The sequence below is a fragment of the Stigmatopora argus genome, chromosome 1, assembly GCF_051989625.1.
Source record: "Stigmatopora argus isolate UIUO_Sarg chromosome 1, RoL_Sarg_1.0, whole genome shotgun sequence".
NCBI lineage: Eukaryota > Metazoa > Chordata > Actinopteri > Syngnathiformes > Syngnathidae > Stigmatopora > Stigmatopora argus.
The window spans coordinates 20,448,477-20,473,351 of NC_135387.1; the positions used below are offsets into that span (position 1 = coordinate 20,448,477).

At 38.7% G+C, this 24,875-nt stretch overlaps 1 protein-coding gene across 1 annotated transcript in view; it reads right to left on the reverse strand.

Moving 5' to 3' along the window:
- Positions 1-50: 50 nt before the first annotated feature.
- The window catches only part of b4galt5 (UDP-Gal:betaGlcNAc beta 1,4- galactosyltransferase, polypeptide 5), a 30,833-nt gene continuing 6,008 nt past the window's right edge, over positions 51-24,875 (reverse strand). The window contains exons 2-9 of the mRNA XM_077608309.1: positions 9,513-9,629; positions 9,309-9,422; positions 8,646-8,773; positions 7,989-8,105; positions 7,684-7,871; positions 7,477-7,599; positions 7,003-7,104; positions 51-5,895 (exon numbers count right to left, since the gene is read on the reverse strand). Of these exons, the coding sequence (XP_077464435.1) occupies positions 5,748-5,895; positions 7,003-7,104; positions 7,477-7,599; positions 7,684-7,871; positions 7,989-8,105; positions 8,646-8,773; positions 9,309-9,422; positions 9,513-9,629 (1,037 nt within the window). The 3' untranslated portion in view covers positions 51-5,747. The remainder of the gene's footprint in view (positions 5,896-7,002; positions 7,105-7,476; positions 7,600-7,683; positions 7,872-7,988; positions 8,106-8,645; positions 8,774-9,308; positions 9,423-9,512; positions 9,630-24,875) is intronic.

The following is a 24,875-nucleotide window of genomic DNA, read 5'->3' on the forward strand; positions in this document are numbered from 1 at the left end:
TTGCTGTGTTGCCAGTAAATGAAAAAATAAAGAGTGAACGCAGCTGCATCTTTAGTTTTTTTCTTCTTTTTTTATTGGTGTACTTTGACAATAACAATGATGGTATAAAAGAAAACCCCCATCATACAAATTTCAATAACCAAAAGATAAATATGCCAATACACAAACATATCCATGTAAGGCTGACATCAGGTTTTAACAAGTGACTTTGGATGACTCTAATTCAAGGCCCCTTTACAATTTAGGGACACTGTCATGTCAAGAATGTACAGTTGTGTTGGAAAAAAAAAACAATCCCAGGTTAATGTGACTCACCAGATTGGTGCACATTTTCAGTATGTTTGTTTTTATTGCTATACATGCTATACAAATATGCAAGTAGATATACAGGAGAATTTCAGAAGACCCACAAGGCCGAGCATTCAAAATGTACTCTCTCTACTGTTAAGGCTGTGCAATTGGATTTGAAGTGTATAAAAAAGCAGTCTGCTGTTGACTTTACAAACTTTTTTTTTTACCAATGCAAAAGCCTACCTACCTTTGAATCACTAAACTGTTATTTTGTTGTCTGACCATTTTTTTTCTTTTTTTTTAACAATTGTCTTCCTTTGTCGTCAACTTGTATAATAATGCTTACAAGACAGAGAAACTTAGCCTTCTCTTACATCTCTGCTAAAGCTAGGATAGAATAGATTCTTCCAGTACACTGTATTTTACTCCTCTGTCTTAGGCAATAAATTGTTTCGATTAGAACGTGTTGTTATCGGAGTCCTTTTTGAAAACGAACATGCATGGAACTTTAAGGATTGCAGCATCAATAGGTGAATTAAAACCTAAGTTCTTTTAAGGGCCTATAATTTTTTTATCATCTCCCTTTTAAGGTTTCATCTCTCCAATCACCCTTTCATTGAAAGTAAGATGCTCTTCTGGACAACGTGTTAAATGACCCATTTTTCTCAGGTTTTCAAGGAAAATTGCATGTTTCATTCTTAATAGGGGCCATCACTTGTTTTTCACAAAATTGATGACCTCACTGATTAAATGCTACAGTGCTTTTTTAAATGTTTTTTTTAAACACACCCCTTTGTACAAATTGCTCAATTGCCCAACCTTAAGAGTATGCATATCATGAATGCTGGATCTCATTGTTTTTTAGGGAATCTACTGCATCTAAACGGTAAACGTCTTTGACAGGTAGCAATAAAAAAAATAGCCTGAAAACATGGCTTAATCTGATTAGTCACATTGGACTGCTATTTTGAACACTACTGTGTAATTCATAAATAAGCGGAGTTAGTTTTTTCTATTTATTGTTTCGAATTCACAGAAAATAAAATCATTGTATATTTTGGAGCACGTTGCATTGCTGGTTTGGGTGCCAGTTTATTATTTTTTTATTTAAAGCACATGGTGTTTTTGGCAGACACACCTGAATTTGTTGCCTTAAAAGTGCAGTCCATCTACACCTTAAAGGGACACTCCAGTGGAAGTCAACATAAATAAACTACTAGATTGGGTCAACGATAAAAGTGTTGAGAATCCTGCCAAATCTGAATTGATAAAATTTTAACCCGTATTTATTAAGGCTTCAAAATGGGCAAAAATATCAAGGCCGGTCAACCAGGTCTCAGACATTGTATGCATGTCTGCTGAGTATGTATTATTACATAAAGCCCATACGTATTACTTAAAAACGTATAAACCAGACGGAAGCTATTTCATATTTTGGTGATGTAGGTCATGAATTTTTGTCCTTACTGCCCTTGGGCGGACCCTCAGCAGAACCCGAGCCGAGCACAATGCATCCAATGTAGTCCGCTCCTATACGAGGCACCACTACCTGCCAGCCATGCTGCGTTATTGCTGGCAGTCTCCCGTTTGTCTCAGCTGGATGAAGCCCACATAACATAAAACACATAAAACTATACTAAACGTGAGAGACGAAATTTAACTAAGAAAGCTGCCATTTACGCTCAAATAATCCTGGCAGCGCTGACAAAGAAAACGTTTCTTGCTATAACTCAGAGATTAAGCACTCAATTGTGCTCAGTCTGTTTATGTTTTCAGTAGTTATCTTCAAACATAATTCATGGTTTTAGAAACAAATTACAAAATTGACTGGAGTGTTCCTTTAATTCTGTCAGAGGTTGTGAGGAGAAAAAAGGACAGTGGACCCAATAAGGCAGTTCTCATCAATACCAGCATCTTTAGTGGGGAAGCCAATTAATTGCTGAATGTATCAGTTAATGTGATAGGAATCCAAATTTAGGGAGGTTAGTGTTTTTATTTTTTTTCATGTATTCAAAAAATGCTGTGCAGTGATGTAAAAACATTGTTGTCACGGTGTAAGCATCACTTAAATGGCACCCGTACCAGCCAAACACTCCAAATCCTTGTTCTTTATGCTACCATCAGTAGTAAATTTAAGACCTTATAGATTTTTTTCTAAAACACTACACACAACAGTATTTACAATGAGCTATAACTTGATATGCACTTATTGAAATTTAAATATTTTTGCTCGTAAAAAAAAATGAGTGAGAAAATCACTGCAATAAATTAAGAAGCTTTTAAGGCTGCCAGTTTTGTCAGATGCCCAGGCATGGTTCCTTCATTTAAACTAGCATAGAATGGATCAGAACAGGTGAGATTATGGTACCATGAGCAGCAGGCTCAGTCTTTGCCTGGACTGAGACCATTTACAATATACATAAAGAGGTAAATGACTGGCCAGCATGCTCCTATCACCAACTGAAAAAAACACATTTTCCTGTTTTTGACAAAGCATGAGGGTGGAGACTGAATTAGAGTTGAGAAACCAGTCTAGCTGTCATGGAATAAAAGAATGCCATTTTAATTTATCCACAGGTAGATGCTTGTTTTTGCAATGTGGAAGATAAAGCCCAATACTGAATATGACCAATTAGGTCTCTTTATACAGCGAGCACCCTCAGCGTCAAATCTTCAGGTAAATTTCCGATTGTCCACCGTTTGGCTCTTTCAACATTTCCATTGAGCTTTTAATTTAAAGCAATAATAAAGTAAACCGTATACAGTGTTTTAATGCAAGTGTCAAGAAAAGAAAGAACCTGCTAGGTTGCTCACTACCACCTTCCTGTAAATCATTACCAATGCAGGAAAAGAAAACTACAAAACACAACTCTAGAAGGAGTACAGTTCACATCTGGAGGGTTTCGCCATTTCACTCAAACACGCATGGAGACGTTTTAATACGTTACACAAATGCTGCGACTGCCCATTGCTGTCACTGAGCACCTCTCCTGGATGGTCAAGGATATTAAATTTGTCACAAATTGTCCAAAGATATGCTTGTGTAATGGAATTTAATATTTGTATAGTTTGTTTTTGATAAAATTAAGTCCCAGTAATATTAAAAAAACAATTACTTAGGCATTTGTTTTAACAGGGGCGGTTAGCGTGATGCCTCACAGATCTGGGGTCCTGGGTTCGATCCCAGGTCGGTCTACCTGTGTAGAGTTTCATGTTCTCCCAGGCTGAGGGATTTCTCCGGGTACTGCGGTTTCCTCTCACATTCCAAAAACATGCACGGTAGGCAGGTTGAACACTCTAAATTGCCCCTATATATTAGTGCGAGTGTAAATGGTTGTCCATCTCCTTGTGCCCTGTGATTAGCTGGCCACCAATTCAGGGTGTCCTCCGCCTCTGGCCCGGCCGGGTCAGGTTCATTGAAAGAGGTGCTCAATGAATAACATAGCTAGCCAGCACACTTACAGTAATTCACTTCCTCGCTCTTCCCGCGGTTGTCACACAAAATGGCGCCCTCAGATGTGTCTGCTGAGCAGAGTAAACGTACACCGTCCTAAACGGGTCCCAGTCTATTTCATCAGACCTTGTATCTGTATGAAATACAGTGGCTCCCAGGTTTGAAAACAGGATTCCAAGGCTCATGACCCCATACAAATACACATAACAAGATTCAGTGCATTTAACACAGTCTGTCATACATCACGTCGTAAGTCATCACATTAAATGTGAAATATTAGAAAAGCAAAAGCAAAAAAAAACAACAACAACAAAAAACAGAACAATTACAGAAAATAATCCATAAGAGATCAAATAAATAAAAAGAGGTCCAGCCTCAGTGTGGGAACAACGCTAATTCACCCCCCCCCCCCCCCCCCCCCACACACACACAAACAAAAACACGTATCTTAAATGCATACAAGGCGATTTATGTGAAATGGAGTAGCTTTGTGACTAGAGGACAGACAGTGATAATCATGTCCATATAGACCCAAATATGAAAGTGTCAATTTAAAGCACACATAAATCAAAGAAGGGAAATTATTTGACCCCTTTGCACTTGCAGAGCTTCAGCTGGTGTCAGTGCACAATGTTAGACTGCACGCCACTCAACAAAAACATCTGGCAATCCATGGTACAGAAGTCGGCACCTAAAATATTCAGGCCTGCGAGAATCAGGTTTTAGTCTTAAAACAAAATCACTAAAGACAGGCATTGTTGTTAAAGAGATTTAAGCAGGGGGTTCGGGAGGCTCACATATTCAAATACGACGCAATAAATCAAAAGCTTCTGTAAACACCATCTGTGTGTTGACTTGTGTGAAAATGGAGGCCATCGCAGAAATGGGGGACTTTGATTACACCCCACAAACCTAGTGGGGCCTGTAGTCAATCCTGTCACTCGAACTCTGATGACACGACAATATGATCCATACAAGCCATTTGCATAGGCTCTCCCTCGCTAACAAACGAACTCACAGACAAGCACGAAGCCACAGAGAGGTTCTGAGAAGACATTGTTTTCATTGGGTGGCATGTTGACTTAGGAAAAGGTGCGCCGAACACGTTTGCAAATGCACTCATTCTGTCTCTGTAGTGAGTATATGCTAGCACCTGTGCTATTGCATCGGTATCATGAGGCAGTCGGGTCTAAATTCATCTCTGCGATATTACGTCTTATTGCTAACAAGGTGAGCAACACTCTCACATCCATAGCCACTCGCTGGCAGACAGGTACGTCCAAAGCAACAACGGAAACAAAAATATCACAGTCTTCAAATGGTATGTTCACAGGGTAAAATATAGTTATATGAAATGGTCAAGGTACTAATATACTCTAAATTTAGCGTAAACTATCTCACATATAGATGATTGAAAACTCTTCATAGTTCTTTTCATTTGTAGATTTTGGCATACCTTCAGCAGAACCAGCTGCAACCGTCCACGCGGTCAAAGTTGTGTGTATACATGCACATGTTTCACAGGCCTACTGCATTCGTGTAAGAAGTCAGAAGTGCAAAAGCAAAATAAAAAAGCACATCACCTTTGAAATCAAACTTCTGCGCGCCTTAAAGAGTGTGTGTCTCACGGTCTATTTTAAAGAACTAATGTAAACTCAAGTGCAGGGATGAGTTAAGGAAATTAATTAATTGATGGGTGCTGAAAGGCCAAAATGGTGCAAAAGGCATGTGGACACTGAAGACTAGATAATCCCAGATGAGTGAAGTGGTGGACTGTGGCACAAACAAGTGCAGCAATAATCCTTATTTACTTCTATGATTTAGCCAACACACATATTTTAGGTTTCCGTTTTTTTGTTTCTCTTCTCATCGCAAACCCACAAAAGAAATAAAGCACGAATAAACTAAACTGATTTTCAGCAGTGCCGCAACTGGTGAAATATGGCTGATGTCCCAGAGGACTTTTGATTCCCAGGTGGTTGTCAGTCCAGCTATGTCTACATCAGTAGTCGGCTACGGGTGCAAGACTTCTGTTCAACTTGACCGTGACGTTGGTGTAAAGAGGCCTCTTGGACACAAGTGGGGAGTAGTTTAAGTTGTTCAGACCATCAACCTTTTGTCGTTCCTTTGAATGGCGGAGAAGACTATACCTGCGAGAGCAATCAAACCATATATTTGTTTTTTTTTAATTATATAGGAGGGACAAGATCTTTTATTTCTTATTTTTGCTCTGACCAGCAAGGAAAAATTTGAGATGTTTTGAACGTTTTGTTTACAATGAGAACAGCTCTAATTTGTAAACAACAAAGTAGTTGTAATTTTGACAGATTCAATTCCAAAAACTATCTATTAAGCCAACCATTCACTCCCCAAGCTATTCCTGCCCTTAGGGAATTAGTTAAAAAACATATTAAGCTGCTGGAAGTCCTGAGAAAATAAGTAAAAAAGGCTACATATGTTTCTTTACACAATAACTTAATTCTCTCACATACCTGGAACTCAATACTAATTAACATACGTGAACTGCTGTCTCCGAACCTTTTCGCCAATCATTTTAAAGCCTGGCTGTAAGACGAACAAAATTGCGATCACGACACTGTCTAAAATTGTGCTACGTGTTTGTGTGTATGTATCTAGTGTGTGTCATTGCTTATCTTGTACCTACACAGGGGACTAAAGATGGAAATTAGCCAGCGGCTACAGTCTTACATATTTACATTTAGATGTTCATTAACATAAATATGAATATGTTCATTAATATGTGCTGTCCCTTATCAAATCAATCAATCAAATGTCTATTTTTAAAAGAAGAGCGCCTAAAATTCTCAAAACCTACCTATGTATGATCTGTGGTTTACTGAAGAATGGAAGCGTGTACATTTTTTTTCTGCTGAAATAAGAGTGAGTTCTTTTATTCTTCAGATTTGGTATAGATGGGCCAAAATCCACTAAAACTACTGTTACCTAAGGTTTTGACTACTGAACCTTTTTTTAAAGACTGGTAATTGAATAAGTTAAATGCATTTACAGGTTTTAAGTTGCAAGGTTCTGTGTCAGTTATATTTTAAAAATGCCAGCAAAGACTGTCCCTGTGCGGTTTTAAACTCTGTCACATGCAAAGTATTTCAACAAGTGAGAATTCCCTTCCAGTCACTGCTCGGGCTTTTCATGTGACTGGCTCACATGAGTCTAAGCTTCCTTCCAACTAGAGAGTGAGACTCTGTGTGTGAATACGTTTACCAAGCAGTGTTACTGACCTCCCGAGGAACTGGACCTCTCCGCGATGATGGTGTGGAATGGACATGTAGCGGCCCAGTTCTCCATGCGGTCTGCTTACGGTGAAATTTGCATACAGCACCCTACAAATAGATTTTGTACTCATTGATGCATGAAGTCTGATCTGTTCTATTGGTGACCCTATTTACCATATGTTCACAGAATGCCTCTCTGACAACAAACTCAGCCTGGAACGTGCAAGTACAATGAACAATTAAATCCATAATAAAAGACCGGTGTGTTTATTCTAACTGCTGCGAGTTCACAGCTGCCTTCTCACACCGCAGTAGGAAAAACAAAAGTTGTGTGACAAAGGTACATGACGGAGAGATAAAACACTTCATGACCAGATTGGATGATTCATCCATCTCTTGGACATATATTTAATCTTTTAGTGATGTAATATGTAACTTTTATAGGATGATGTTTTTCTGTGACTGTGTCTGTTTTCTCACCTGCTCCAAAGGTCATCATCCTCTCCTCCCCACCCCCAGAAGGCATTAGGAAATCCATTAATCTTATCGAACTGTCCCACTTTCAGGCCACTGACACCACCAAAGAACTCATTATACGGAAGCCTTAGGAGGAACAATTAGAGGTATTTTAAATGAATATCAAGAGTGGACAGCACTTACCCGCAAGGATAGAGCATTAAAACTTACATGTACGAGTACTTGTCAAGTTTGACCGCAAAATGTCTGGGCATGTCCGTGCAGCCGTAGTAGTTCCTGTCATTTTCCATGAGGTGGTCGACATCATGGAAGACAAGACAGTCCCAATCCATATCCTTCATGGCCTCCTTGTAGCCCACGTTAAACAACATCGCTCGGTTAAATGGCTCAGTTCCGGCCTGGACAAGAGATTTGGTACATTTAATCCATTAATAAAATGTGACAATCATTGTGAAAGGATCACTTCAACAATTCGTGATCTCGAAGGTGGTCTAGAAATAGCGGTGTGTGTGTACCTGCTCAATGACATAAAAGCCAAACTGGAGCCTTTGTTTCTGGAGAACTGGTACCAAATGTCTCAGGAGGATGGGTAGGTGCTCGTGTCGGTTCCGGAACGGTACTAAGATTGCCACCTGATGTGATAAAAGAGACATAAATTGTGTGTGCAAGTTTCAGGAGTTAGGAATGAGAGAAAAAGAAATCTCATTTGTGCGGTGCCATCTGACATTCAACGAATCACAGGTGAAGCGGGGCAGCCAAAATCTTTGAAAATGCGTAAAAACAGAGCCTATTGTTAGATCAGACAATAAGTTTTGGTCTTTGAGAAAGCAATAATAAAACTTGATTTTTTTGCGCAATCTAACTGGACAAAATGTGGGATAAAGACAGATGGCATGTATGAATGGTGGTCATACAATAAGCGAGGAGCAAATCAGTTTGTTTCATCAATGGAGAAATATTCTAAAAGACAACTAGAACATTCCAGTTGTGATCAAGTCAACACCATGCAAATACAATGACCTGGATGGATGATTAAGAATATTCACAGGTTTTTGTTAAGCAGTTGAACTTGTTTGGCTTCAGAATAGAAAATGAAAAGTGTCCTCAGGTGGGGCCCTTTATCTAATGCATGCATTCGGGCAACCACTCCTCTCCAGTATGGAGTGACATACCTTCCAGCGAGGTAAACAGCCTTTGGGCTTCCAGTGGCCTCCCGGGGCCATAACAGACTCGCCCTGTAGCAGAGATCGCTCCACATCCTCTAGTGAAACTTCACTCATATTCACCTCCAACCTACCCTCTGTGTTTAGAGGAAAAAGACATTTTGTGCCATTCAAGTCTCCGTGGAAAGAAAACAATAAAGGCAACATCCGTCAGCGATACAATTAAAGCGGTGAACACGTAGGAGGAAAAAATGGAAGGGAACTGCTTAACAGTTGAAATATCACAGGCCACATTAAGTTATTCAGTCCAACAACTAAACATTTGTATACATAATTGAACTGTAGCTACATTGCCACAACTTCTGCCCAATAGCAAATGGGAAATATTTCCACGTGACTTTTGAAAAGAAAAATCTAACATCATTAAATACACTAAACCCGACTTTTGACTTTGACAATTTGCCACCAAAAAATTTAAACACCACATAAGAGCCGACCGAGTTTAATATGGGTAACTCTGTATTAACTTTTTGCAGATTAGACCATTAGTTCAGGGTATACCTTGCTTCCTGAAATTGATCATTTCCATCTTGGACTCCATAACAAAAAACTCTCAAACCCAAAAGAATGCACGCAATGCAAGAGGGAAAAAAACAACAACAATGAACTTACTCATTGAAGGCAGCTTCTCAGGGCAAACTTGTGAGGGGAAGTACGTGAAGCCCTCAGGAAGATATGCAGTGGGAGGAACATCACTCTCACTCATGTTGAAGTCATAAGAGTAATCTGTGAATATGCACTCATGTTTATCATATATTTCTTGTGAGACCTTATATTTATGTATGATCGGCGTACTCCTAGAAAGATGTATTTTACCTGTACCATTGCTGTAAGCACCTCTCACCACCTGTTCCAGGACTTGAGCACCGATATTCTTCACATTTTCTCTGATGCGGATCCCTCTGGCTTGGACCATGAAAAAATACTCATTCACTGTGGATCGATAAAGAAAGGGAAATTCAGGTTTGTATTGCCAGTCCAAGTTTATTCATGGCAAATTACAAGACATTGGAACATTGCAAAAACTTCCAATATTCATTCAGAGCTGGGGTCTCACACATTCATTTAAATTAATATATAAAGGTAACCGTTACCTTGTTTTATAACTACGTACCCCTTGAATCTCTAGTGTTGTTAATTTGAATTCCCTCTTAAAGCCATTAGCCAGTCAGCAGTAAAATGTGTGACAAAAGCAAAAAAAAATGGCAAAAAGGAGACTGGCTACGTTATAGAAGTCTGCAAGGGCCGCTGAAATATTTTGTTGCCTTCAGTGAGAGGAATTTGCCACCAGCACAGCTAGGCTTTCATTCCAAGAAGCCAACAAGTGGAATGTTAATCAGTGATAATGAGGGCGGGGAGCATGCGACAGCAAAAAACCCAACTCGAAAAAGGAAGAAATTATGAACTCGCATAGACTGATTGGTTCCTGTTGTAACGTATGATCCTTGCAATAAGATCCCATGTTTGGAGGAACTAATTCATCTATGGCCTGTGAGTCAGTAGTGATTTATGATGGCAAAAATTGGCCAGTAACAGGATAAAGGTAAAGAAGATGCTTCATTTGTTGTAGTTGTTGAGGGATTGCTCAACACTTCCACGCCCTCACTGTGGGCCGTGAACCGAAGCGTACAGTTGAAGATTTAGTATTATCTTTAGTAATGGAACAAAAAAAAACACCAGATAAAGATGTTGTCTTTGCCTTTAAAGATTGAGATAATGAATGCAGACGTGCCAGGCTTACCCATACAGATTATTTCACAATCAAGTAGTGAATTCTTTATCAAAAAAGGTAAAAAGTGTGTCAACACCTGTCAGCTGCCTTGGATGCCTGCCTTGCTTATGACAAATTTATCATATCAATACAAGTAACACAACAGATTAACAGTGGCTACTACACAAGCTAGTGAAAATAATTCTGCGGCTTTGTTGAAAATCAATTAATTGGCACTTACGTTTAACCCCCTTTTGTCCCGTATGTATAGTCCCAATATCCAGCATGTCAACATCATACGGTGTATTGAGTGACTTTCTAAAACTGTGACATGAAACCATAATGACATGGGGGACAAGATCTTGCCACAACTCCATTAAAATATTTAGTTTGACTAAATTTTTGTTTTGTTCTTTTTGCAACACACCAAGTGCAATAAGTTAAGAGAGTATACATCTGTACTGAAATAACTTTTATGAAATATTATTAAACATTTATTAATGTTGTACATTGCTAAGACATTATTTTTGCAAAGGATATTTCTCATTTTTATTTGCCACATAGATAAATCAAGTGCATGCATGTAGACAAAAAGTATTACTTTAGTGTGGTGCTTGTGTCAGCTGAAGGGGATGCTATGGCACCTAAAATCCACTGTAATGGGCTTTTGTACAAATTTTAATATTAATTGTGTTTCATTGGTTTTCTTTCTATGAGACGGCAATTATATCTGAATTTATAATTCATTGCTTTTCATTTATTTTTCGTTTCATCTGTGCAACATTATTGTATATGGCCTTTTTTCTTTTAACAAATCACAAGCATTCTAAAATAGAGATGGACATTCAACACTCATTTCATAAATATTTGATGCACGGAGTGACCAGAACTTGCACAAAGGCTATGCACTTAAATGTATTGTTCTATTCAACATATCATGATAAGGAATTCTTATGACAAAATCCAATTTCGTATACTAATTTCAACGATATCTATTCAGTGCCAAGACTGCATCACTATACCCTCGTACTTGTACAGTGACAAATGTCTTGTTTTAACTCTTCATAATAACTTACAAATATAACAGTGATAACAGTGCAGTAAATGACTTCAACAATTGTTAGCATTATTAAAAGGGAAAACAATTATTCATTGAATGTAGGAAACTATGTCAATTGCACTTCCCCCATGACATTATCAGAACCAGATACAACCAAGACTTCATGTCATAAATACACACGTTCACCCATACAATCTCGCTAACTGATGATCCTTTGTGGCGCCATATGATGGAAAATTGCTCACAGACTCCTGGCATGTGATGCTGTCCTGCAGGCATCAACCTATTTTGATATACAGTAAGTGCCCTTTAGAAGCTTGCCAAACATATGCAGATGGTGCTTCTACCACTAAATATATGAGAGAACAAGAGATGGGCTGTTTATATTATTCGAAGTTTGAACATTGCCAATACTTATTCTGGTGAGATTTCACTGTGAATAGTGAGAGTACAACTTTGATTGTTGATGATTATTTTAAAAAGAAGGAACACCAAAGTAGTAAATAGGCTGGCACCTTGTCCAGTACAAATAAACAAGGCCAACAAAATGTCATCAGCATAAAACAAGTCGGGATAGGGGTTTCCATTCAGACAGTTAGAAGCAATCCAAACTCAGCTTGAAAGACATTGGTTCCAATTCACCCTAGATCCTATTATGAAGTACTGAGAATGAATGAATGCATAAATCCTGACAGTCAATTAGCCAATAAATAGGCTCTAATGATCTTTGCTAGTTGCTTTAAGAGTTATACTATAACAATTCAGAACATCGTAGGCAAAGAAAAGAAGGCCTGATCATGTTTTTCTTCAAAAAATGTGGCCTTTCCGCTTGAAAATGAATGACACTATTTTTTTGCCCGCCTATTTGAGATCTATCTCTATAAAGAGCTGATGATTGTTAGATTTTATTTGAAAATTGTAGTCTCCCCCCTTCAAATGTTGAGCTTGAAAAATGTACAGGAGATAGCGGGATAACATCATAATCTGATCTACCATATACTGCTCATTGGAATGAAGGCAGTGCTAGGCATTGGAGCCTACCAACAGTCACAAATTAAATTAGACACAAGAGAGCTGGCGTTCAGAGGAAGAACATACGGGAGCGAACAACACAGGGCCACTTGTAACAGACATTAAAGATTGGAATAAGGTGCTTGCTTGTACTGTATGCAGATTCCTGATTCATTTAAGGGTTGTGGTCAAAGCATATAAAATTTGCCCTAATTTCCATCCAGTTCATTTTGACGAGTATTTTTGTTTACATTTTCAACTAATTATAGTACATAGTACATCCATTAGCAAAAATGCATAACTCGGCTAGTCACTGCCCGGAAACGAGCACCCACATAAAGCCTCCTATGTGTTCGTGACTCAGTCTGCCATTGTTTCTGCTTTAGTGAGTGAGCATCAACCCGCATGTTCATGGGTGGAATTTTCAATGCAAAGGGTTTTTTGTGCTCAATATTTGGGTGAGAATGCTAAATAAACAGCCATTGGGCTGAAGAAAGGTCTGAGTGCCAAACTGTTGACATCTTAACTCACCCAGAATGCATACCAAAAGTAAAAACAACACTGGCATTCCAAAGGTCAGCCTCACCTGGATCAAAAATTACTCCGATCTAATGAGCAAGATAATCATTATTCTCATTGAAATGCTTTTCTTTTGATATGATGCTGTTTATCTGCAGACTTTTTTTAAAAAGGGGCATTAATGAAAATTGACTACACAATATTAGAAAGCAATCTAACCTCGTGTCCTCCCGGGTAATAAAAAAAGGTATATCTTGTCAAGCATGAAAGCAGTCCTTGAACGACCTTGTATGCCATAGCGTGAACAGAACATGCAGTCCACATGCCAAATCCCACCCACCCTGCACTCATTCTCTAACTGGCCCCGCTCTTCACCTATCCAGTCTTCTTTTCATCTCTCTCCTTTGCATCTACGCAATGGAATTTCCAACAAGTTGTGTATCCATTAAATAATCTAAAATGATTAGCTGCTGTTTTACAGAGAGAATCCCGGGATTAGGCAGATCTGAACTGTAACAAAGGTTAAACAAAACAGCAAAAGGCCAAATCAGGGGGAAAAGGAACCCCCAACATCGCAGCCCCCCTACCAGCCACCTCCATTTTGCTTGTGAAAGGCAATTAACTCCACAATGATAGCTCAGCAGAGTTAGGTGATCGGCCCCACTCTGCTGGCTCACTGATAAGAGCTGAAAGGCAGTTTTGCTCCATGTGTGCACACATGCAGTGACACAAGCACACTCCCTGTACATACACTTCAAGCTCTAAGAGATTAAAACTGTCACTCTGAGAAAAAAAGGCTCTTTTTACTGGCACTGCGTATCAGTGATGCCCACAGACACCCAGGAAGAGGAGCAAATGAGTGTCAGTGTCCTCAGTGAACATTGAATTTGTATTACGTTCAAGGAAAAATTTAATTAATGATGCCCGTCAGCAAGGTAATGCTCAAAATTTTCCGCCACCAATGTAAAAAAACCTCACTGCAATAGCGATGTATTTATATATCCACCACCATTAGGAACAAATGAACCATTATTAATCACGCTGAAAGGGCCGGGTATGCTATTACCTCCTTTAACCTTCTGTAAGCAATGTCGAGAAACCCCAAGGCAGAAGTCAATCGATATACTCACATGAACATGGACGTGCACAAATTTAGATGGATTGATGTAAAAACGCTCACATTTTCAATGACTCATCGACAATGTATATTCATACTTTTCCTTTATCATTTATTTGGTTCAAACTGCAGACTCAGACTGGTCTTAGTGTTACCATGGTAACATACTGTGCAATTCAGGAACGAGGACTTCATTTTTCACTTGACAGGAATATAATTAAATTAATTCCATAGATTGATGTTCCATAACAAAGAAATTCTCGCTTTCCTTTCAACTCATTCAATCCTTTTGAACTGAGAGGACTAGAAGCAAATGGATTGGACGTCTACTGCTGTCAATGTCAGTGAATGTGTTCACACAATTTTGCTCAATAGCATTCACTGCCTTTAGTCCTTATTCTGACAATCATCACCCAAACACAATCACCTAAGATACATTTTAAAGAGTTTTCCAAGCATTTACTTTGTGCATACTACTTTCCTGAAAGTTGGAATACTTTGGGGAAAACGTGCATGAAATGATATGATCCTTCGTCAACTTAACAGGGTGAAAAATATTTTTTAAGTAACTGGTCGTTTAATCATACTGTCGGTTATCTTGTTGAAACACCCAAGAAACTGTTTTTGCCTTAGGTGGACCAAAATCACAAGACATTAAGCTTGGTCCAACAATGAAAATATTATCTCTATTTTCCAAGTTGTACATAGTGGCACTTGAACCAGCAACTCACCAATAGATTAGTATCATAAACCCCTATCAATGCAGAGGTGGGCACTGTTATTGTGTCATTAAATTTTGCTCCTAATTAATATGTGCAACTAAAGAGTCTCCAACTCACCGAGTCGGAATAAAAACATAGCTACCAAATGGGCAAACCAATTCAGAGACACAATGATCATAAACATTGGCTGATGATATAAGGTGTACAAATGAACAGATAAACAACAAATTCCCTGAGCAGATTTCCCCTTGAAAAGTTTGAAAGTCCAGAAATGAGATCAGTCCCTGGCATTAGCTCTGCTTCCTGAGAGCCTCCAAAATTATCATTTCCCCCTTTTCCTGCTTCCCATTTCCTATTTCATTCATTAAAAGAATTTCCATTTTTCTACGGCATTCAGCTTTCCGTCGCAACTGCTCTACATTATCTTTTAAAAATCAACTGGCATTATGATCAGTGTTTGGTGTGAAATTGCTGACCGAACTATGTACACAATTTCTTTTTTTTAATCAAATATCACAATCGTAGTTTCACAGTATTTTTTCACTGAATCAAATACCCTATTCTACAGGATACATTAAGCCCCAAGTTTTCATTGGTATTGGCTACTTAGACTGTGACACATGTCCCAACAAGCTGCTGTTTTACTGGCATCTTTCCTTCACATACATACATATCTTTTACCAGCTGCATTCAGAATCGTCAAGGAAATCAGGGCAACACATCTACTGTGATTTGGCCATAAATACGTAGAATAATATACACTATATGAAACTAGTCCTCTCAGACGTTTCCTTTTTTCTTTCCATGACAATCAGTTTTTATTGTTCGCAACTTGTTACAAATGACATAAAAATAACATACTGGGTGCAACGTGTTGTGATGTACAGTGAAATTAAATATAAACTATAATAGGATAGACAACAAACACACATGGTTAATGTGCAATGTGCTAGAAAAGTGATGTCTACTCAACAGTGACTTAAATCATGGACTAGCCACTCTAGCCCCCGCCCAACCCCCACTTTCACATGCTCTGCTGCACCGCAGTCCATGTGCGCTTTATCAGCTATCTTGTGTGCATTTGAGGTCTTCTCCTGACACTTTGTCTACTGAGACTTTAAGCATAGAGACCAGATGTGCAGACAGGATGCACATGAATGCTGCAAAGGTGCCAAGGCCACTTATTTATTTAACTAACTCAGCTGCCAGCAAATAGTGAAACATTGCAAGTATTGGTGCATGTGTTCGTGTGGAACAGAGTGACCGAGAGAAAAATGTACTATTTTTGGGCACAAACTCAATTCATAATTTCAGCTGTCGTTATTGACTGCATCAATGAACAAAAAATAGCCTTCGCTGACAGAACGGGACTGGGCGAGCACAAGGTTAAAAGGGCTGACAAGTTGCGGTATTGAATATTCTGCACCAACTGGAAATAAAATAAAAGCATGAAGGCGAATGCTTTAAACTAAAATATCTATTTAATAAATATTATTAGGTTTTAGAGTGGGTTACATGTGTTTTGCCTCAGTGTTGTGCATCTTTAATGAGATCCAAGGCTGTAGTTTTGAGCTATTTTTAACACAATCCATTTTACAAGTAGAAAGTCTCTCTGGACTATTAGAGGCTTTCATAATAAATGATGGGAGCTAATAGTGGTTAGTGCTGGAACACTCAGGACTGGTGCGGATCCCTGATTGGCCAACAGGGCAGTCTTGGGATTTTTGGTCAAGACCATCAGTCGGCTATATAAACATGGTTCATTAACATTGGTTCTCAAAACAAAACATCCAATTTATCTGTTATGAACTTATACACACACTTTAGAAGTGATTCGGCCATGTATCTGATTAAGATGCAAGAATTCTAACAAAATCTACACTATGTAATGCTCTTATATTGTCGTGACAGCCAAGAGAAAACGGCACAAGTTCTGTAAATTTGACCGTTTTTAACCGCTGTGCGTACCGCGTAGCGGACAGTCACGCTGCAAGGGAGACTTGCATGAAGAAAATCGCAACTGCCTGGAATTTGTGTCATTTCAAGATTAAGGTTAGCCTTGTAAGCAATGCAGTCCTGCCTGATTCATCATAGAGTACTGTCTTGCCAACCAAATGTCTAACCACTTTGCAGCCATTTGGTGACAGCCAATAAGAAAAAAGGCAGGAGCTGCAGTGCAAAGCAGTTCTTATAGATAGGTTGATTTCCTAAATTTTGTTTGGAATATTCCTTATTCAATGGACATTACTATTTTTATTTATTTATCTATTTTTATGGGAAATGGTGTTTTCGCGAATGTGACGGGAAGATTGATTTTGCCTGATTGATCAGTGTAATACATTGTTAGTGCATATATGGAAGAATCAATTTGCCGTGCCGTCATTTTTCATGTGTGGTTTTATGATTAAGGGCCATTAGCCTACCATTTTGTTGTTTCTTTGGTTCATCTACCACCATGTACATTTCATGGACTTCACAATAAGAAACTTGCTCTCTATTGTGTTTAAGCTTGTAAACTCCACTGTTGTGGGGAGTGTTTATGTTCTGAAAAGATCTTATGATAATCTTTATATTTTGTGATTGCAGGCTTCAATCTATTCCTTACCCCAGGCCTGTATCTAATTTGTTCCAACACTGCACAACCTAAATGAGGACTTGTTAGCGAAGATGAAAATGAATGAAGGGACAGATTAACAAATTTGCGCAAGAAATAAGATTGCAGTTTTGATTAAATTTCAGCACTCTAAACAGCACTCGCTAAAAAGTGAATGCAGTGCATGTCATTTAGTTTTTTTGTATTTAGCATTATTATTTAATCTGTACCGAGTTTCATTTCAGTGTTTGACTTTAATGAGTCCAAACAATTCATCATGCCACAGCTTCAAATGTGTCTTGCGTAAGAGTTGAAATGCCAAATCAGTTAATCTGTTCACAGTCTGATTTTAAACCACAAGTTTCTTTGAACTGATTTAACATTTTTTTTTGCAAACTAAAATTCTGAATCATTTTTTCAACATCCATGTCGCCAATGCCGTGACTTACCATTGTAAAGCTTTATACGAAAGAAAAGCAATGGTGAAACACTTTCCCTTCTATGCAATGTTGAGATGGGTAGGCATGTATATAAATAAGATGCTGTGTTATGTCACATTGTGATGTATTTCAATAAATAAATAAATAGATACATGTAAATTAGATAAAGCAGAGAGAGCAGAATATAAAGGTGGGAAGGGGTCATTTTTTGAATGTATTGTTACAACACTTAAATATATCAATGACAGCACAGAGATGATTGACATCAAGTGATGTTTGTGTGCACAACAGCCTCCACAAAATGATCAGAAGCAACTTTCATTTCCGGGGTATTCCGGAGTTCTTAATCTAATCAACTCTCAAGACAACAGAGACAGTCATCACATTGTTATTAACCTGTGCTTATGTGCCACTGGTCTCATTCCGTGGAATATATGCCAGCTCATTTGCGGGCTACATTTTGTCCCCAACCACGTGACCGATGAAACCATGACAACAGTCTCGGTAACAAAGGCAGGCCCAGGCCAAGTCAACAAAGACTGGGATTCTCCCCAGAATGATTAGGTTACATAAATGATTAGAGAGTCGATGCAAGCGCTTCGGCCCACCCATGCGCTGACTCACAATTCTACACGTAGACCAGTACAAACAGCACCGCTTCCCCTCCCTGGATCACCTCTAGTGCACTCAGCCACCATCTGTCTGTGGCAAGATGTCCCGACAATAGAGTTTGGATGAGGGTCATCTTACAGACACTAGAATGAGATCAAGGTTTACTGAGGAAGGAAATGTTGCATACTGTAAGGGTAATTTTGTTGCACAATTAGGTTGGTTTGTAACATGATGAAACTGTGGCAAATTTTTACATTGATATTCATATTTATTTAAAAAAAATATATATATTTTTTCTCAAATCATGTAAAATGTTAAAATATTTACTTTTAAAAATATAATCACATAAATATATATATTTTTAATAAATAATTAGGTGTTCTGTTCACATTGCATAGTTTTCAGTTGTGGGATTTTAAAATAAGAAAAAAAATACTAGTAAAATTTCCACCCTCACATGTCAAACGGTTGTGTACCTCATATCCATCCAGTCCCGTGTGTGCGCACAGAACAAGGTGACTGAAAGGCTTTAAAAGGTTTGCTCATGGCTCTGACTATAGAGTGCAATGAACTCCTGGGCTATTGATGTTTAACTAAAATCTCTATTAACAATGGAATTTTGAGTCAGATGTCTTTGGCCTATGCACACATTCACAAGAAAAGGTGTATTACTCAAAAGTGCTGTTATCTAACTGTGCACAGAAATAATAGTTTTTTACTTTTGTTTGTAAATGGAGGTGTATGATTTCAGTCTGACAGTGGAAAAGGCCAGGAGAAGTTTGGTATCTGCCATCTCTTGGCTATATTTTCTGTCGTAAGATCTGATGTAATGAGTTTTACAAGGGTCAAGTTTTGAAAGTCTTTGCCACAAATGGCTACCACTGCAGTATCCTTAGGGATTTTTATGTCATCGAGGTCTTCATGGGAACAAGGACAGCAGGTTTCTATGGTTGCTGTGACAATAAATAAGGGTTAGTCCCAGTTAGGAATAAGCTTTGTGGGAACCATGGCAACTGAAGTGAGAATGTCAAACATTAGCCTTTTATGTTCCAGCCGCAAGGGTTACAGTGATTATAGGGGGATTCATTAAACTCCCCATGTTGTCCTTGCATGCTGTGTCGTGTAAGTAGGTCTATCAATTAAAATAACACCTTATTCAAAGGGCGCGGCCCGGTGGCGCGAGTGGTTAGCGCATCGGCCTCACAACTCTGCCGTCCTGGGTTCAAATCCAGTTCATGTCCATCTGTGTGGAGTTTGCATATTCTCCCCGGGCCTGTGTGGGTTTCCTCCGGGTACTCCAGTTTCCGCCCACATTCCAAAAACATGCATGGTAGGCTGATTGGACACTAAATTGCCCCTAGGTATGAGTGAGAGTGCATGGTTGTCTTCTCTTTGTGCCCTGCAATCGGCTGGCCACCGATTTGAGCTGGCCCGAAGTCAGCTGGGATAGGCTCCAGCACCCCCCGCGACCCTAACAATAATGATAATGAGGAATTATATAAAGCATCTTTTTTGATACACTTGCATCACAAATTTCACGAATCTCAGCAAAGTAACCATAGACAGGTGGATGATTTGGGCATAGTAAAATGGGTTGGTTGGGAGTTTGTCAAGAAAAGCAACTTTACAATGTCTTTGAGGTCAATGTACAAATGATAAAGGCTTTGGGAGTTTAGTCTTTAGCGGTGTTATCAAAAATTCAAACAAGTGTTTGTTACTCATGAAGCTGACAACAAATTAACCAGACTATCAACTCAAAGCTAATCATTTACTGTCTTTAACTAAGGCAGGGTCAATCTATTGCAGGGGTGCTTATTACGTCGATCGCGATCTACCAGTAGATCGTCAAGGTACTATTGGTAGCTTGCCTGACTTTGGTGCGGGCAGGTGCGGGCTCGATTCCCGCTGGTGGCGGTATGATTGGGAGTGCGGATGGTCGTTTGTCTCTCTGTGTCCTATGACTGACATGCAACCAGTCTAGGATGTAATCTGCCTTTCGCCCAAGACAGCTGGGTTAGGCTGCAGCAACCCCTGCAATCCTTTCTAATATTGGCGGTGTGGAAGATGAATGAATGAATGAATGTCTACACTAAGCTAGAGCATGAATCAGGATGGGATTTTCACTAATGTTCCCCCCTTATTTCCACACATACCTCACATTGGAGTCTTATAAAGTCAAACTTGAATTTACTTTTTCAGAAAACAAAACAATAAATTTTGATCAGAATGGTGAATTGAATGAACTTCTATAATGATGCTTCCTCAGCATCAACAGTGCCCAAAGATATTCACAGGGTTACTTACATTCACTATATCATTACTGTCTTCTGAACCATAGTGTACGCATTTTGCTTGAAGCTTTGACCTACAATTTTTTCTCCCTTGTCTCAAATATATTTATTCTGCTCTTTAAGTACAGTTGCAGCCACACAGAAAGCACTTTACAGAACAGAACTAAATTCATACATATTGGATAAAACCGTGGGGTGATTTACCTATCTAAACACATTGAACCACATTGTTTTGTATGCATGTGTGATTTTGCAGGCATGTGCTTAACTTTAAAAGTTGCATTTATTTTTGTAATGTCTGACTAAAAGAAAATTCCAAATAAGGCATTATGCTTAAACTTGGAGCAAAAGTTACCTATAGTTTTGCCAATTTTTAGGTTTTACAGAGCACGGGGTTGGAAATACAGGCAAAATCGAAGTCATTTGAGCAGAAAAATAAGTCACGCATAAGTTAAAATTCTTGTAAGACCTGTTAGGTACAATGTAGTGTTGGAACTAAAAGTAGCATGATGTAAGATTTGCACTTTAATTATTCATTAAATGGCCCTAATATATCAGTAGATATAAAAGATACATTCAATCATTTTATGTTGCGCTTATCCTCACAATAGATGGCGTGGAGGAGAGGGGGTTTTGTTCACATGATTCATACCAACGTTAATGTGTCATTTTTTAGCAGCTGACTTTTCTGACTGAAATTGTGTTATAATAACGCAGCATGATTCTGCATTGTAAAGTGCTTATCTGGCAACCAAAAGAGGAAGGGATGTTGTGTGCTTCAATATTTTAGTACCACAGGTTCTGTGCAAAAAAAAATTGTATTACGTATTCGCTATTGTTATAATTGCATAAGCAAGCAACTTTAAATGCTGACAGAAGAGATATAAATTTGAATGTGATAGTTTAATTCTGCACACAATGACACTCCAGTTCTTACTTTACTTCCTCTTTTGTTACAGTTTAGTTACAGGTTGAAGGTCACAGTAATGGTGGAAGAAGTTGTAAAATGGTTTAGCTTAGTCTTTTTTTTTTCACGTCACCTGTAGCTATAGCCAATGAATGTACGAGTCATTCACTGTTGGACAACATGAAACACACCTGTTTCCACCAGAAAATAGACTTTGAACTGCCTTTTGATAGGTTGCACCTGAAAATAAATGAGTATGCTTGGTGGGATAATGGGATGGTTTTAGAGCTGCTTTGCCCCAAATTCATATCAATATGACAATAAATTCCAGCAACTACAATGTAGCAACAATCACAATCCACACACTATATTCAACATAATAAAATAATATGCCAAAACCATCATACAATACATCAATCATAAAAAAAATAAAACTCTGGTTTGGACATGTGTTCAAGGCTGTAGTTTACGTTTCACAAGTCCTCTATGTGGGTACCACTGCCGACATCACGCCAATATGAGAATCCCTCCCTAACACGATTCAATGTATCTCAGCTGTTAGTTCATTTTTCATGCCATTCATATTTGCTGGAAATGTTGGAACTTAAACATGTCTTCAACATGCCACCATCACACATGGCAAGAGAACAACTACCAATATGGATGAATATTTAGATCAGACACCAAGTTGATGCATGCATATCTTTGGTTGGATAACATCTTACTGGCTGTATATACAGTACATTAAGTAGGGCAAACTAGCCCATTTGTGAGAGACACATGCAGTAATTACAAACGGTAGCATACCCACTATTGCTGTTAATGCTGGTGCTTACGGTTTCAGCAACATGTATTACTCTATCAGGCTTATCAGAGGTTAAACAAATGGATTGCAGTCTTATACGCAGTACATGTACAATATATTCCATTTCATAGGCTTAGAATACATGCCCTACAATTAGAATGATCCTCACTTATTTTTGCAGCATTTTTAGATGGGAGCATTACACCTACACGCCGTCATTCAATTGAAAGATGAGCCAGTCACCAGAGACAAAAGGGTGCCACCTGGCCCGTCTCCTCTGTTCTGCTTTCCCCGGATGTGGAGGTGTGTGTACATGCATCTATGTTCAATCCTATAAATAGGATTTGTGTCTTCCCTGGATTTTGCGGCAATGGGATTCTCTCATATTTTAATTAAATACACTGCTGCAATTGGTCCCAGCTGTGGCCTGCATCCCCAGCCTGCATCAGTCATCATCTATGCTCTGGGGCAACACAGCAGAGGTTTCAGTGTATTGGAGTGTGGCAGCAGACAAATAGGAAGAGAAAGGGGCAGCTCGTAAAAGGGGAGAGACAACTAAACTAAGGAAACTGGGAAAGTGGGGCATTCTGCACGGAAGACACATGACTAACATAGGAAGTCGAGCACAGGTTTGCTGGAATCAAGATCCGTTGTATAAACCAAACGGAAGTGGAATTCTTTCTGTATGGTCCTTCCTATATTTTTACAAAGAATTTGGTCCCTGTTCAGTTTTTCAAATCATATTAAAAATGAAGAGATAACATATACAGTACTGTCTAATGCCTTAGAACAACCCAAATGACAATTTCTCAAGACTGCTGAATGTAGTCCCAAATAATTGGGGCAAGGAGTACACAAATAAAATACTATTACTACACTTTCAGCTTGTCCTGTCTGGTTGCCACAGTAAACTATCTCCATCAGCCAGTACTGTTGACCTGAGATCTTCTCATTTGCACACATGTATTTTGTTTCACTATCTCATTTTCATTCCTGTTTTCTATATAGCAGACCGCCACTTCTGTAAGGTCTCCACTACCTGCTCCTTGTTCCCACAGATCACAATATTGCGCAAACATCATATCCCATCCAAGGATTTTCTTGTCTCACCTCATCTGTCAGACTATCCATCACCATAGAAAAACAAAAAGGAGCTAGGAGCAAATCCCAACCTAACACCAAACTCTTCTGTCACTCCTACTGCACACTCCCCTGCTCTAGTACAACTGTCATACATGTCCTGAACTACTCTGACAAACTTCTCTGTTAATCCAGACTTTCTCATACAGTACCACAGTTCCTCTCTCAGGATCCTGTCATAAACTCTCTCCAAATCTATAAAGGATACAATGCAGCTCCCTCTGACCTTCTCTGTACTTTTCCATTGCTAGCCTCAATGCAAATGTTGCATTTGTGGTACTCTTCCTTGGCATACGGCCATAATGGTGGTCAAAAATACTTCTGTCCTTAGTCTAACCTCAACCACCTTCTCCCATAACCTCATTGCATCCATCATCTTTAATCCCTTATAGTTTCCATAAATCTGTAAGTTTCAATTTTCTAGAATATGGACACCAGTACATTTCTCCTCCATTCTTCTGGCATCTTCTTCCTTTCTGGGATCGTATTAAACAACACATAAAATCTCTACAGCTACCTTGGCTACCTCCACCGGTATGGCACCTGGGCCAACTTCCTTTCCACTCATCTTCTTTAGCTGTCGAACTTCATCTTTACTAATCTTTGACATTTCCTAGTTCATCACAGGTATCTCTACTACCTTTTGTTCCCCCGGATATTCCTCATTCATTAATTCCTCAAAATAATTCTTCCATCTTCCAAGTACGCTACTGGCCTCTGCAAACACCTTACCGTTTCTGCCTTTTCACTACTCTAATCTGCTAGATCAACAAATTCAACTATAATTGAAATGAATATAAATAATTGATTAAATACTCAATCACAAGTTAGACAAAAATACTTTGTTACAGTAACGCTAATAAATCTAATTGTTTCTTTCCACTGGATGTAAAAACTAAAGTAGCTTTTTGTAAAAGCTCAAGAAGCAGTAATGCTTCTGGTTACCATGTATAATTAATCAGAAAGTGCTGCTGGTCTTTGTTCAGTATGGGCTCTAACCCCTAGTATACCATGTGATTTTTTCAGTCCTTTACTTAACACCCAACAGAACAGAATTGGCCATGGATATTCCTGTGACAAATGTGTCTTCCACATTGAAGAAAAATATTTCTTATATGTAATCATATATTCTTTCATTGCTACCTGTAGGTAGTTTTTTTTTTAGCTAACATGAAGTTTGGAGTCATTATCTCTGTGGAATTTACGACTCATTGTTATCTGTGTAGGTAAAAAACTATTTTACATAACTAA